Source organism: Schistocerca serialis, chromosome 5, assembly GCF_023864345.2.
Source record: "Schistocerca serialis cubense isolate TAMUIC-IGC-003099 chromosome 5, iqSchSeri2.2, whole genome shotgun sequence".
Classification (NCBI taxonomy): Eukaryota; Metazoa; Arthropoda; class Insecta; order Orthoptera; family Acrididae; genus Schistocerca; species Schistocerca serialis.
This window is the reverse complement of record NC_064642.1, coordinates 231,511,937-231,526,030: the sequence shown is the minus strand read 5'-3', so window position 1 is coordinate 231,526,030 and position 14,094 is coordinate 231,511,937. Positions and strand designations below refer to the sequence as shown.

Sequence of the window (14,094 nt, the reverse complement as noted above, 5' to 3'; positions counted from 1 at the left end):
TCTAGCCAGGGCGGGGAATTACGCTTTAACCCCATCACCGGCTACGCGTGCGAACGCGTGGGTCGCCTTCAGGCATGGAAAAAAAAAAAAGGAGAGAGGGAGAGAAAGGACAGACTGTCTCAAACGCCGAGGCGGAGGCCATAGGGCGGACAAGAAGGCAAGGTAAAAAGTAAGGAAGACAGTGTGGGAGGGAGAAGGACAAAGAAAGGAAGGAAGGAATAAACCAGAATAAGCGAAAAACCAAAATGACCACAAATGTAAGTCGTTGAACCATCCATCTCCGGGCGCAGGCGCGAACTACCCCCTCGAGGGGGGACGGACTCCTTTTAGTCGCCTCTTACTACAGGCAGGAATACCTCGGGCCTGTTCTTACCCCAGACCCACAGGGGGGACTAAGTTGGAATCATTCACTTAAGGTGGCCAATATAATCGACTGCCCCTCAGAATTCTAGATCTGACCATAAGCATGATATGGCAATGTACATGTAAAGGTGCAAGTTTGAGACCCCTCAATTCCTTATTTTTTTAAGTCCAATTTCAGGTGTCTACTGAAGTTATGACTGACTGAAGATTAAAGATAGTTTGCTTCACTGTCTAACCCATCAATAATAGCAAATACTTCCAAAACCAATTCTGCCTTACAGCTCATGGCTGCGTTAAGATAAGAACATTTTACACTGAGAGTTTTCTCACCCAACAGTAGCCACTGGGTAACAGCCATATGACACCCACTGTCCAACCAGGAAACGCAGTGCAGTGCAGCACTATCAGTATTGTCAACTGTCATTTTCTTATTTGCAGTTTTAGTATTTACCTTGCAGTTACACATTGGATTTCGCATGGTTGAAACTTGGTGTGAATTTTTCCAGAGATGCAAAATAGGTGTAACCAGACAAAGGTCTAACATTTGAGATACATTATTCGCTTTGGGTTTAAGACAATGGCGAAGGCAACAGAGGTAGCTTGGAATCTCTAATTCAAAGCAACAAAAGCCAAACACATGACTATTACTGCAGTTTTGCTTGAACATCATTAGTTCACTCATTGTGTATGGCTTTGCAATATTGTTACTGGCGACGAGTGGTAATGCATTTATGTTAACTTCACAAAAAGAAATTAATGATCGAGTCCTAACAAAAGATATACTCAAGTTATGTGCAGCTTAGACACAATATTTTGCATCTGGTGGCTCAAAAAAAGGATGTTTTACACTACAAAATCCTCCCCGGGGGTGTGCCTATCACAGCTGGTATTTGTTGCAGACAACTAAGGCACTTTTTGGTCACAATGTAAGAAAAACAACCTTCAAAACTGCATCACATATTGCTACTATAAGGTAATGCACTCTTGATTTACAAACAAAACTATCCACAAGTTTGTTTTAAAAGCCACCCCTCACTACTTCTTCTAATCTTACACCCTCAAATGTTTATCATTCTAGCTCCTTATAAAAAAAAATTGCAAGAAAATACTTCTCTGGACAAAAATGCACTTCAGACCTGGTTTGACAACATCTTTAACTCAGATCACATAGAATTCTACAGGTGTTGAATTGGTAAATTAAATGAGCATTGTCAGACTGGTCTAGATAATTTAACAGAATAGTATTTTGATTAACTTCTCCACAATGTAAAATAAAGGATTTAGTATTAGATTATGCAATGTACTAACACAAATGAAATACCGTTTACCTCAGAAACCATACACAAAGTCTACTGTAATAAAACATAAGGTATCCGTAACACAAACAAGCTTATATTGGCACAAATTAGCGATATACAGGGTGTATCAAAACGAATAACCGATTTAAAAAAAAAATCATAACTTACGTTATTTGAGATATGTCCATCAACAACATACTGACTCAGATGTTGAACGCTTCCACCATAGTTTCACAAGGAGTCCGCAGAAATCAGTTTGCCATGCAGCTCGACAGGCCCCCGATGTCCATCTGGCATGTGTTATGTCGACATTTACAAATGAAACCACACGAAATTCAGCTACTGTCCTTGGCAAAATTGAGGATGACAGTTCTCTTCCGCACTTAGTGTTTAGTGACAAGGCAACACTCCACCTAAATGGAAAGGTGAACCTTGATAATGTGAGAATATGGGGTATGGGACAACCATATTGAGTTATACAACATGAGATGGACTCTCTAAAATTTAATGTGTTTTGTGCAGTTTCATGGGAAAACTGTATGGTCCATTTTTTTTTTTTTTTTTTTTTGCCAAGAACACTGTTACAGGAAGCACATATCTTGGTATGCTTGAGAGCTTTCATTTTCCACAGATGGAGACAGATTCGAACGATTTCATTTACCAACAGGACGGGGCACTGCCGCACTGGCATCCGGAAGTGCAGGAATTTTTAAATAAAAGGATTACTGAACGATTGATCGGTCGCACTGGGTCAAATGATTCAGCCTTACATTACTAGCTTCCAAGGTCACCGGACCAGTCTGTGTGATTATTTCTTCTGGGGATTATAAAAGACTGTTTATGTGCCTCCATTACCAACAACAATGAATGAACTGAGGCATTACATAACAGTGTCTGTGGAAGCCGTAACTCAAGACATGCTCGCTGCAGTGTGGGAATAACATGAATACTGCATTGACATATGCCGTGCACCTGAAGAGGGCATATTGAACACCCATGAAAAGGTAAGAAAAAAACTGAGTTTCCCCATTCATAAAAAGAATCATTGTATATGTTTATTAGTTTCAGAAATATAGATGTGCCAAATCAGATTATACTTTTTGATACACCCTGTGTTACTCACACTGGACTTGGAAACACACTGTTTACTTGCTGCCCCATGTCATGCTCAAGTAATATAGAAATGTGGCAGTTCATAAATAAAATAAGACTTCCTTATTGATTTGTGATCTGGCTGCCCTAGCTCTGTCACAAAACTGACAGAAATTTGGTCTTCAGTGAGACTGGAAACATACGCAAAGCAGCCATCGCTTCACAGGCGACCATGTTACCTCAGAGCTAGTGAAGAGCTACAATATTTGTCTCTGTTATTGCCCCAGTGGTGGATACAACGGCTAAATCACAGCATAAAAGACAAGATTAGTTGCAATTTCCACATCTAATGATGTTCCTGGGCTCAAAACCCTAGACTGATAAAACTTATTTCGCACCTTATGTGCAAATCACTCAGGTTATTTAGCAAAAATTACACGAATAGATCAAGTGAATTCAGAAGGATAATTCTGTGCCATCCAGGACGTACCTCATCATTCACAGACTTGCCAAACATTTCCTGCATTGTTGTCAAGATTCAGTTACACTACTAGGACGAAGAATACCAGCCGATGTCTTACTAGAGTCAGTTGCGAAAACGCGACTGCCAAGGATCAGAATACTAAAAGTATATGCCACTAAGTCTTATTTGCACTTCTGTAACTAGGTCTAGGGAATAGAGCTCGGTTACAAACAACACTCTGATACGTTGAATGCAAAATAAACATCATACACCAGTAACTGTCAAACTTGTGTGTGTTTTTCTGTCTTAAGTGTACTGAAAACTAAGCTCATCACTAGATGTGATTCACATTTTTGGAGCATCTCCAGTGTTTATACTGCTAACATTATGAGTAGGCAATACATTTTTATTATAATTATACATTTAAAAAGTATTTTTCTTGAGGATGTCAAATCAAACACCTTTCAGCCATCTAATTTCCAAACTTATTTTATTTGACTACCAGTTTCAGCAATTTACTACGCATTCTTCAGGCCCCTGACTGATGTGTAAGATGATTCCAACCTTGACTCCAGTCAAAATAGGGGCCAGAATTCAAATACTGGTACCTGTAGATTTCTGCTTGATACAGCCACCACTTCAACCATCATCTGGCAACTGTAGTTGGTTTTATCTAATAGTTGGCAAATGATGGTTGAAGTGATCATTATATCAAGCAGAAATCTACAGGTATCAGTATTTGAATGCTGGCCCCTATTTTGACCAGAACCAAGGTTGGAATCTTCCTATACGGAGTTCAGTCAGGGGCCTGACGATGGCATAGTACATTGCTGGAACTGGTAGCCAAATAAAATAACAGTTTGGAAATTAGACAGCTGAAAGGTGTTTGATTTGACATCCTGCAGCGAACGGCTTGCTGTCATTGGCACCATCCCCAAAAGAGAGGAATTAAGAAACTACAACAGAGCACTGACTGCAAAATGTGAATACCCAGAGGGAGACTTCGTAAGCTAAGATAAAGTACCAACAAAGAAAAGCTCCTGTGCAGGAAACATGCAATTACAGGAAATATGGGCGCAAAAGACCACTGAAAATTAAATCTGTCACAGCTAGTGAGGCATCAAGAACGTAAACATTTTTCATTGGTGTAGCAGAGGTAAAGGAAAAAAGAAGCAGATTTCCCACAATGTATATGACAATAGACATTGTAATTTATTCTTAAAATAGCCCTCTCGCAGTAAAAAACAATTTTCCAACTCACCGTTGCTTATTATTCACAGATTCTTGAGAATATTTCATTAAAGCTAGACATAAATATCTGGCAAACATAGCAGGATAATCCAGCTCTAGTCCTGGACGTCCACTGACTACCACTGAGTAACAAAACATTTTCTGGATTGCATTTTACATACAACAGTTTTTTAAGACAATAGTAATAATTTACTTTTCTTTCTATCTGTGTAATATCACTAAAAACATCATTTCCTTAGTCATTGTTTTCTCATGCTGTTAATTCATGTCAAATACATGTGAATCAGCATTTAGCACCTATTTAGTCAAGTAACTATCAGTCAGTATGTTTTAGAGCAGTGTAAGCAAGATTGCAAAGGGCTTATTACTTAACTAACTGTAACATACGAAACATGTAGCGACTCATTTCAGTTGTGTAGCATACAGTAACATTTGTTAAGGAATTGGCTGCAGAATTAATGTAATCACAAGAATGAAGTCTGTGTCTGCTTGGTGCTAAAGAGACAAGTGCTTCATATATTAGATTGAGCAGAGTGACGGGTGCTTCTCTACAAAAGTAAGGAGTTTTTGGATCCATTCTCTGAATTGAGGGAAACATGAGGTGATGTAGCAGGGCAGGTGTTCCTCATCATACATCAGTGTATAATGTATGCTTGCATGCGGAGCAGGATGAAGTAGGTAGAACTTAGAAGTACCGGTGCCCCCACACTGCCTTTACTTCAGTAGTCAGTGCTACATTAAGTGAATCACCACTAACATCATTCAAACCAGGTTGACAGTTGACTGAGCACCCATGCCTTTCTGATCATACAGTTGCTGCTATCATATGCTTGCAATGATCAAAATAAAACTACTACTGATACTTTGCTAAGAAAAGTGAAAAGTGCCTCATGAATGAGAATTCCTATTTGCAGCACACCTGAGACTGAAAACCAAAATAACAATAAGAGTTTAACAAAACAGGGCTAAGAGCAGAGCCCCTACATGTTTTCTCACGTTCTTGCAGTTTGATCTTAATTCCTAATAGCTGAAAGCACATGTTAGTGTTAATGAGTCCTTTCGGCTATCAGAATATTTATATGGCATTATCAAAATTTAATTGGTTTAACACTATTACCTTAAGCAATACTCCAATTTGGATTGAATATGATTCTGAATGTAATGTTAATCTGACATTCAGTCCAACTCCTGACAACTTATGGGATGATGTCTGAACTGTTCTGACTTTGTGTTATCAGTCGCCTGAATTCTGGGAAGAATTGTGGCGTAAGTCAATGCCAAACACAGATAAGAGCAAAAATCTTCACTGCTGTAAGGGGTACTCACCTTTGCCGCATGTTCCACATATCGTAATTAGTAATATAACGAAGTTCATTTTGCTGAAAGACCAGGTGTTCACAAGTCTTTAAATAAAAATCTGTGAGCAGCAGAAATGCATGAACGGAAACAGCCTGAGACGTGGCGCTGTACTGTCATAATATTGTGCACACTCAAGCTGATATTGCCCATCCAGAGGTAGGGTGAAATGCGACATATTGCAGAGGACAGCTAGGCTTTGGTGGGAGGCTATGTTGAAATAGGCCATATCTGGCTTGAGGGTTTATGGGGTTGAGTTGGTTTGGTACACAGCTTTGAGTTGGGTTGAGTTCAGTGGGGTGGGGTTTTTTCTAGGATGGTTGGTGTGGTGTGTTGTGATGTTAGTGTTTCTTGTTGGATGGGAAGGTGGGGTGTGGTGAGGGATTTTCACACAGGGCATTGTGTTCAGAGAATTAAGGTGTGTTATTGTTTGGGTATTTGCAAAATGATTGCGAAAGTTATTCACTGATTGATTTGACACAAGATATGAAGAGCACATCAGGGCACAAAAATACAGCACAAACCACTCCACATTCGAAGACTACCGTAAATAGAAACACCATAGACTAAGCAAAATAAAGATATAGGAACATCATACAAACTAGTAAAGAAAGACATCCCCTGCCTCTTCAAGAAAATCTCACTCTGTCTTACTCTAAATTTCCCCTCCTTTCACTCCTTCAACGCTTGTTCCTCACCCCCTTTCCCTTCAAGTCACGCTCCATTCCACTCGTCTTTGCCACACCCCTCCCACCTCACCACCATTACAACTTTTATGACTTATGAGCTGGATAGTAAGCCAAATTGTAAATATTTTACATTACAGGCAACTGACGTCTTCTATTTAAATAAAATGAATGCATTTGGAGACAAAAGTACACGTTTCCTCATAGTTGGAAAGACCGATTTAAAATACCTTCAATAATTATAAAGCAACTGCAGACAGTATGCCCACACAAATGAAGAATTCTGCCATTTTTATCCTAACATACGTAAAGGAATCAGTCACTGTCACAATTATCAGTGAGTAGATTAGTGGCAATAACAAGTTTAGTAGATTAGCTACAGTTAAAATTTGTTAGCAAACTTCACAGAAGTAGTCTGAAGTGGTTGCTTAAGCCTGTTAATGTAAAACTTGTCACAAATCCTGAATGCTCTCACTCCATGAACGGATTTACTGACCCGCGACGTAAGGGTGTTGTCGTGTGTGATGTCATGACGGCATGGAGTTTGGTTTGAGTGTGGCTGTCTCCAGTTCTGTTTTATCTCATTTTATTTACTTTTCTGATCTGTTCGTTCTATCTCGTGAGATTTTTTTTTTTAAATTTAAAAACACTTATTACTTATTTTAATTATCTGTTTCCTCGAATTTCTGTTTTAGTTTATTATATTTATCTTTCTGATCTGTTCGTTCTATCCCGTGAGATTTTTTTTTTAAAGACAAAAAACACTAATCAGCTGCTGAAGCATCTTTATCTTCTATGGGTTGCAGGGGTTACGACCCCTGGGGAGGTGGGTGGGTATTCATGCATGGCTGTCTTCACTTACACGTTGTAGCTACGCAAGGCGTCTAAATTTGTTTATATTTAGTTTGCCCCCCACCCAAAACACCCCATTTCCCGCGCTTGTCCCGTTAGTGTCATTAGGCTTCTTGTGGAAAGTGTGTGTGTGTGTGTTTTTGTTTCCGCCATATTTGTGACGTCATGGGTCAAAGCAGACGGGTGGGATCGGACGCTTCCGTATTTCCAAGGAAGGTATCCAAACAGTACCATTGCTAAGAAGTGAACAGAGCTTTGTACTGTTTATCTACCCTGACCAACGTTTCTGAAACCTTGACAATGAAGATAAGGGTTTATGCAAGATACACGCACATGAAATGTAATTTCATAGAAGCTGAGCAGGACCGACATGAATGGACAGAATAAGTAATGGAAAGTCCTGGACATACTAAAGGAAGTATCCTACAGGAGCAGAAAGAACCAGCAAGGCTTACGTCGAACAAATGATTACAGAGAACTGCATATGATAGCAAGCAAAGGAAGAGGCAGGAATCACGGCTCACAGGCAAAATACCAAGAGCTATCAGCTGAAAGAATATAGGAGAGTATTCAAAGTAAAAGAACATGACTGGAACAGAGTGGTAAAAGTGTGGTGGTGGGAAGGATACATGAAAATGGAGAGACTTACATGCACAACAGTACTCCCCAGAGTGTGGAAGTTTCTCATTACTATTTTTGTTTTTTTTTTTTATACAATACCGAAAAATGTGCTCTTCACTTTCCGACCTCCCCTGTGTACCATACTTAACATGGGGTGGAGCAGCAGGTGTGTGTGTGTGTGTGTGTGTGTGTGTGTGTGTGTGTGTGTGTGTGTGTGTCTCAAGAGGGTTTAAAAATAACTTTTAGATAATCTGTAAATGCAGGGAGCATCATATTTTATGACAGACTGCCCTTACACAAAGGGTGTAAAAAAGGTAATTTTAACAGTAAATTAAACAACTACAGATTGTGTACGATGTAAGAATGTAAAATGAATTATTTATTTTGGATTTCTGTAAATATACACAAAATTGTGGGAAGAGTATTTTAAGATGCTGCTTTTTTGCACTTCCATTATTTTATGTAATTCAATATACAGTTCATCTATGCTGCAATGTAAACATTGTATACAATGTCTCAGATGGTCAACATCACTACCGACACAGAGAAGGTTGAAAAATTAATTTTTCAACATTACTGTACTGTAAATATTTGTGCACGATATTAAATTGTGGCCTCTAGATATGCAAAAAGAAATGAGCAAAGTGGAATGTAGCGTTAACGCACTCGACTCACAAGCAAAAGAAGTGGTCTTTAAATTCCGTGTACAGTGTTTTGAGACTCTGCTTCACTGCAATTTTCCTTCTAGTTACTTTGAACATTTTTCTTTTCTGATGGGCTTTACAGAAAACACTGCACCAGAAATGAAAACACATTTAGAATCAACTGTTACTGGGCTCATACATTAATCTTTTTTCACTGGAATTGAGGTCACTCAAAACTTTCTCAGTCCAGTTTTCTAACCTACTATATTGGTCGTCAATAATACAACTGTAAGCTACTCGTCACTCTCACCACATGGAAAAAAAATGAACTTTATTAAATCTTTGTTTGTGGCTACAAGGGTTAGTAAAGTCACTTTTTCAAAAACAAATTTTGCAAAGTTCAGGGAGAAGGGAGGCGGGGCGAATAAACCAAACGGGAGTCCACAAACTGTAAATAACTAAATCAACAAGAGACTGCAATCTAATATTCCACAATTCGGCGATTCTGGCGTGATGCACCATTACACTGCTGTGTCAAAAGCGAAAGTCACTTATTACTGACATGCTGACCTGTAGTCGTGATATGTAAGGGTTAGTTTCTAACTTTATAAACACTTTTATTCCACTGAAAGTACTTACTTCTTCGCCATATCTTGGGGATCAAAGCCACGACAATCTATCAGTGATTCCGCCACGCACTTCGTCATTGCAGTGTCATCTGTATATTGTTTTATTGGAGCTGCAAAACAAAAAAAATGTACAAGTTTTCTATGCGTTGTAAACTGCAAGGTAGATGTTTACATTCAACAAAACCCCGGTACCTTTGAAAGGCGGGCCTTCAATTTTGTCAAAATATTGTTGAAGAACCGCTTTCGAAACACTGCTATCTCCCTCATATGGAGCACCCAGACAGTCTCCAAGAAGGCTACCTAGCATACAACCGCGGAATTTCTGCGACAGTGTGCTGAGATCCATCTTTGTCATCACCTTCATTTGAAATAATCAGTGTGTTTATTTTACAACATGATTACTATCAGAGATCTTAACTGAGCAACGAGCTGATCATCAGTTCATTTCCATATTAAAGTACGAATTAATAGAAAAAACTTTATATGTAAATCTTACGGGCAGAATTCGTTGCATGACTGCTTTTGCTCGAGTAAGGTAACAAGGACGCTAGCGTAAGGGTATGACACGACTTTTTTTATTAGCACCTGTTACGTACTAGCAGTATTTGTGTAACATCTGTGGAAATGCTGTATAATTAGACCCTTGAAATGTGCGAGAAACCGTGTAATTACACGTGAATTACATTGTACTAGACGTTGAGTTGTATAATCTGCTGTCGGTTTTTAAATAATATCGTCACAGCCAAAGCCATAGAGGAATTACAATTTTCAACCCAGTATTATTTTCAGCATTACGTAATGAAAGAATAGCGCCCAAACACCCAAAATTAAAGCCAGACAATAACACCAAATGACCTTGGGCATGAATTTCCATTTTTCAATGCTGCTGAACTCATTCTATGAAGACTATCATGCCTGCTAACTACCCGTAATATTTGCGAAGTGACTGAATCTTGAGAAATTGTTTCTTAAGAACTACGAAAATTATACTAGTCTAAAACTTGAGTTTTAAGTACGTTAGGACTATGTTTCCCTTGACCGTGAACCGTTTATCTCTAGCTTTATATGTTGATAAGAGGGGCATGGCACAGTTGTTAAAGATGATGAAAGCAGTGCGAGTTCACAAATTTGGCGGGCCAGAAGTTTTAAAAACTGAAACCATCCCTATTCCAAGCATAAAACATAACAAGGTGCTTATTCATGTTAGGGCCGCTGGTATTAATCCCGCCGACACGTACATTAGAAGTGGTGGTTATGGACTCTTGCCAGAACTACCTGCAATTCTGGGGAAGGATGTAGCTGGAGAAGTAGAGGAAGTCGGCGAAACGGTGAAGAACTTTAAGGTATTACGCATTAGAGCCAATAATACAGCACAAATTATTTAGAGGTCCATGTTCCCACTCCAGATACTCACTCCCCGTTTCTTTTCTCTTTTACCTTATCCTACTTTTTGTAAATTTCTTATTGAACGATTGCTAATTACAAGGAATGATCATCTCACAAAGTTTACATGACTTTTTTCGCACTTTTTATTCAGCACCAAAGCTAAGCCATCTTAATTCCCATATTTCTGCCCTTATAGATTTACTTGTTCCATCGCAGTGCACTCTTTAGTAACCCCTACCTGGCCTGATTTTCCCTTTTCTCTCTTCATAGCCATCTTCCATCTCCCATGACCTGCTCCATCCAATATTGTTTTGTGTATGGCAATATAGATTTTATTGAGACTAGATCTAAAGCTTTCTCAAAAATTCATGTTCACCAGGTTGAGTGCAGTTCATTGCTTACTCACTGCTCTGTTTTATGATTTCATTCAAGATAAAACTACAATTTAGCCATTGTGATATATAGTCTTCTAATGTGAGTTTGTTTTTTGCCCTATTAAAATTCATGTTTTTCCCTATTTAGTTGCAAATAACTTCAGTGAATGTCTCGTACATAATACAGTGGAGGCTGATAGGCACAATGATTTTTAAATTTCTTTTTTATCTCCTTGTGTATGAACTAAAACAATTACAGCTTTGTTCCAGCTTTTAAAAGTTGTTTCACTTCACAGACATCCTGTAAATAATTTTGTAAGTTCCTTTTGTACCATTTTCCCTTGAGCTTTAATCATTTCTACTGAAACATCATTTTCTTGTGCCTGTTTTTCCTCATATATTTCATGGCATCATTTAACTTGTCTCCCAAAATGTTGTTGATTTTCATTATTAACTAGCTATGTTTGTGGTCCATCTCTTGAACAAGTATTTAAAGAAATGTTGAAAAGAAATGGTTCACTTGTTACAGTCCCCAATATCCCCATGGACTGGAACAGCATAACCATGTCCTTCGTCAGGGCTTTGATTATCTATCATCATGCCCAGAAATGATGGAAGTTCTATCCAAGATCCTTCCCACCCCTATTAAAGTGGTATTCCATTGCCCATCAAACTACACAACATCCTGGTCCATCCCTATGCCACTCCCACTCTCAACCCTTGCCACAGGGATAATATCTCTGTTGAAGACCCAGGTACAAGACCTGCCCAATAAACCCACCCAGCACTTCCTACTCCAGTCCTGTCATAGGTGTATCTTACGAGGTCTGTTGAAAAGATTGCGGAACTTTGTACGCAAAATTTTTCTAGGCTTACCTTTTACTTACTGTGCATAATCTACTTTGAAATACTCTCCTCCACAAGTGATACACTGCTCCCAACGCCGTTTCCACTTCCGGAAGCAGTATTGGTAGGCCTCTTGCTGGACTGCACAAAGTACTGTCTGTGAATATTCTTTTATCTTGTCTGTCATTGCAAATCTTCATCCTTTCAATTGAATTTACAGCTTCGGAAAAAAAAGGTCCGCAGGTGCCAGGCAGCACAATGACTTTGTTTTTTGCGCAATAGTCACACACCAACAGGGATGAATCTGCAGGTGCATTATTGTGACGCAAAGAGCCATGAAATGTCTCACCACGTCAGACCATTTCCTTCTCACATTTTCTTGCAGACACATCCCAATAGTACCACCGATTAACAGTTTGTTCCTGTCGCACAAATTCATGATGAATTAAACCTTCAAAGTCAAAGACAACTAGCGGCATCACTTTTACATTTGACCTGACCTGACAAGTTTTTTTGGTCAGGGAGAACCTTTCCTGACCCATTGTGGAGACTGAACCTTGGTCTCAACATCATAACCATATATACCAGTCATGATTTTCTTAAGAAATATCTCGCTCTCATTTGCATGATCCAAAAGCTCTTCACAGATTGTGATGTGAAGGTCTTTCTGGTCTTGGCTCATGAGCCATGGGATGAACTTGGCAGCAGCACAATGCATTCCAAGATTCTGTTTCAGGATTTCATGACATGGTCCAACTGAAATGTTACATTCTTGTGAAATCTTTCAGACAATCAGTCTGCAATTGGCACGCTCAATTTCGTTGACGTTCCTGGACGTATTGCTCCTCTAACTTTGCCGTCTTGAAATTTGCAGACTGTGCAACACAATGTTCTAATCAATACAGCACCGAACAGTAGCCAACAGACATACAACAATGGCAATTACACATTAAACACAGGTGTGTGCAGAGATGCCAAGCGCATTTCACTCCAACACACCAGTGTCTCAAAATTACGAATGTTCCACAATTTTTTCAACAGATCTCATACACCATAAGAGGCAGGGCCACCTGTGAAAGGAGCCATGCCATACAGCAACTCTGCTGCAATCACTACACAGCTTTTTATGTCAGTATGCCAACCAAACAGCTGTCCACCAGGATGAATGACCACCAACAAACTGTAACCAAGAACAAACATGCAACCAAACACAACATGCTTGATTTAAAGGGCTGCGTCACAACCCAAACAGTCTGGATCCTTCCCTCCATCACCAGCTTTTCTGAACTAAGCACTTTGGGATTGTCCTTGCTACACACCCTTCACTCCCAGAGTCCTCCTGGCTTCAACCATGTTAACCCACTGTCCCAACACCTTCCACCCAACAGTTTTCCTTCTCTGTCCTGTAACCTCCTCCCTATCCAAGTCATATTCATAATGCGCTGCGTCTCACTGACTCCGATACCTGTGCATCCCATGCCTAGACCAAACACCTGCCACCCCACCCTCCCGCACTCCGAGCCAGAAAACCCGCTCCTACCTCTCACCTTCTCTCCCTCTATCCACCCCACCCAACAGAATTCCCAACTTCCAAAGCCCAACAACTGAAATCCAATCCCAGCAAGTGAAACTATTCTATGCAATTATACTAAGTAAAATTTTAACAGGGCAAGGAAAATGGGGCATGTGAGTAGAGGAGTGAATTACAGAGTGTTCTGGATAGGCTTATTAGCACTATCTGCAGTTAGAACTGGTGGGTCAGGCAAATAGACATATATTTATTTATTGCCATTATTTCTAGGTAGTTCATCTTTGTCCCTTTTTGTATGTTATGAGAGGCTTCATTTTGCACCTTGTAATTTCAGATTTAAGCAAATACTGTGCTGAACAGCACATTGAAGTGAAGTGTGTGGTATCGAGATAACAGCAGATAGTGCACGTGTTATTATGCTTAAAACAGTTGTAATATATTGTATGTTTTTCAGTCGTAGTTGCACATTTTTTGTTTTATTTATTTTATTTTTATTTATTTATTTTATGTTCACAGTAAGGCTCTTTTAATTTCTTGGATCATCTTGAGATCTGTGTGTCTGTATCAGAGTCACACATCAGAATAATTTTCTGATTTCTGATGTGTGGTCGTGATACAGACTCAACAGGTTGCTGACTCAACCATGTAGACCTGAGGATGGTCCAGGGGGCCTGAAACTAGTCACAGTTTAAAAAATAAATG

General features: G+C 39.4%; 2 protein-coding genes across 3 annotated transcripts in view; one reads left to right on the top strand and one right to left on the bottom strand.

Annotated features, from left to right (window-relative positions):
- LOC126480757 (ADP-ribosylhydrolase ARH3-like) overlaps positions 1-9,896 on the bottom strand; it is a 36,876-nt gene extending 26,980 nt beyond the window's left edge. Inside the window, exons 1-3 of the mRNA XM_050104044.1 lie at positions 9,752-9,896; positions 9,448-9,613; positions 9,266-9,365 (exon numbers count right to left, since the gene is read on the bottom strand). Coding sequence (XP_049960001.1) covers positions 9,266-9,365; positions 9,448-9,613; positions 9,752-9,769 — 284 coding nt within the window. The 5' untranslated portion in view covers positions 9,770-9,896. The remainder of the gene's footprint in view (positions 1-9,265; positions 9,366-9,447; positions 9,614-9,751) is intronic.
- Positions 9,897-10,035: 139 nt separating this feature from the next.
- LOC126480758 (quinone oxidoreductase-like) overlaps positions 10,036-14,094 on the top strand; it is a 90,789-nt gene continuing 86,730 nt past the window's right edge. For both annotated transcript variants that reach the window (XM_050104046.1, XM_050104045.1), the window contains exon 1: positions 10,036-10,598. In XM_050104046.1, the coding sequence (XP_049960003.1) occupies positions 10,281-10,598 (318 nt within the window). In that variant the 5' untranslated portion in view covers positions 10,036-10,280. The remainder of the gene's footprint in view (positions 10,599-14,094) is intronic.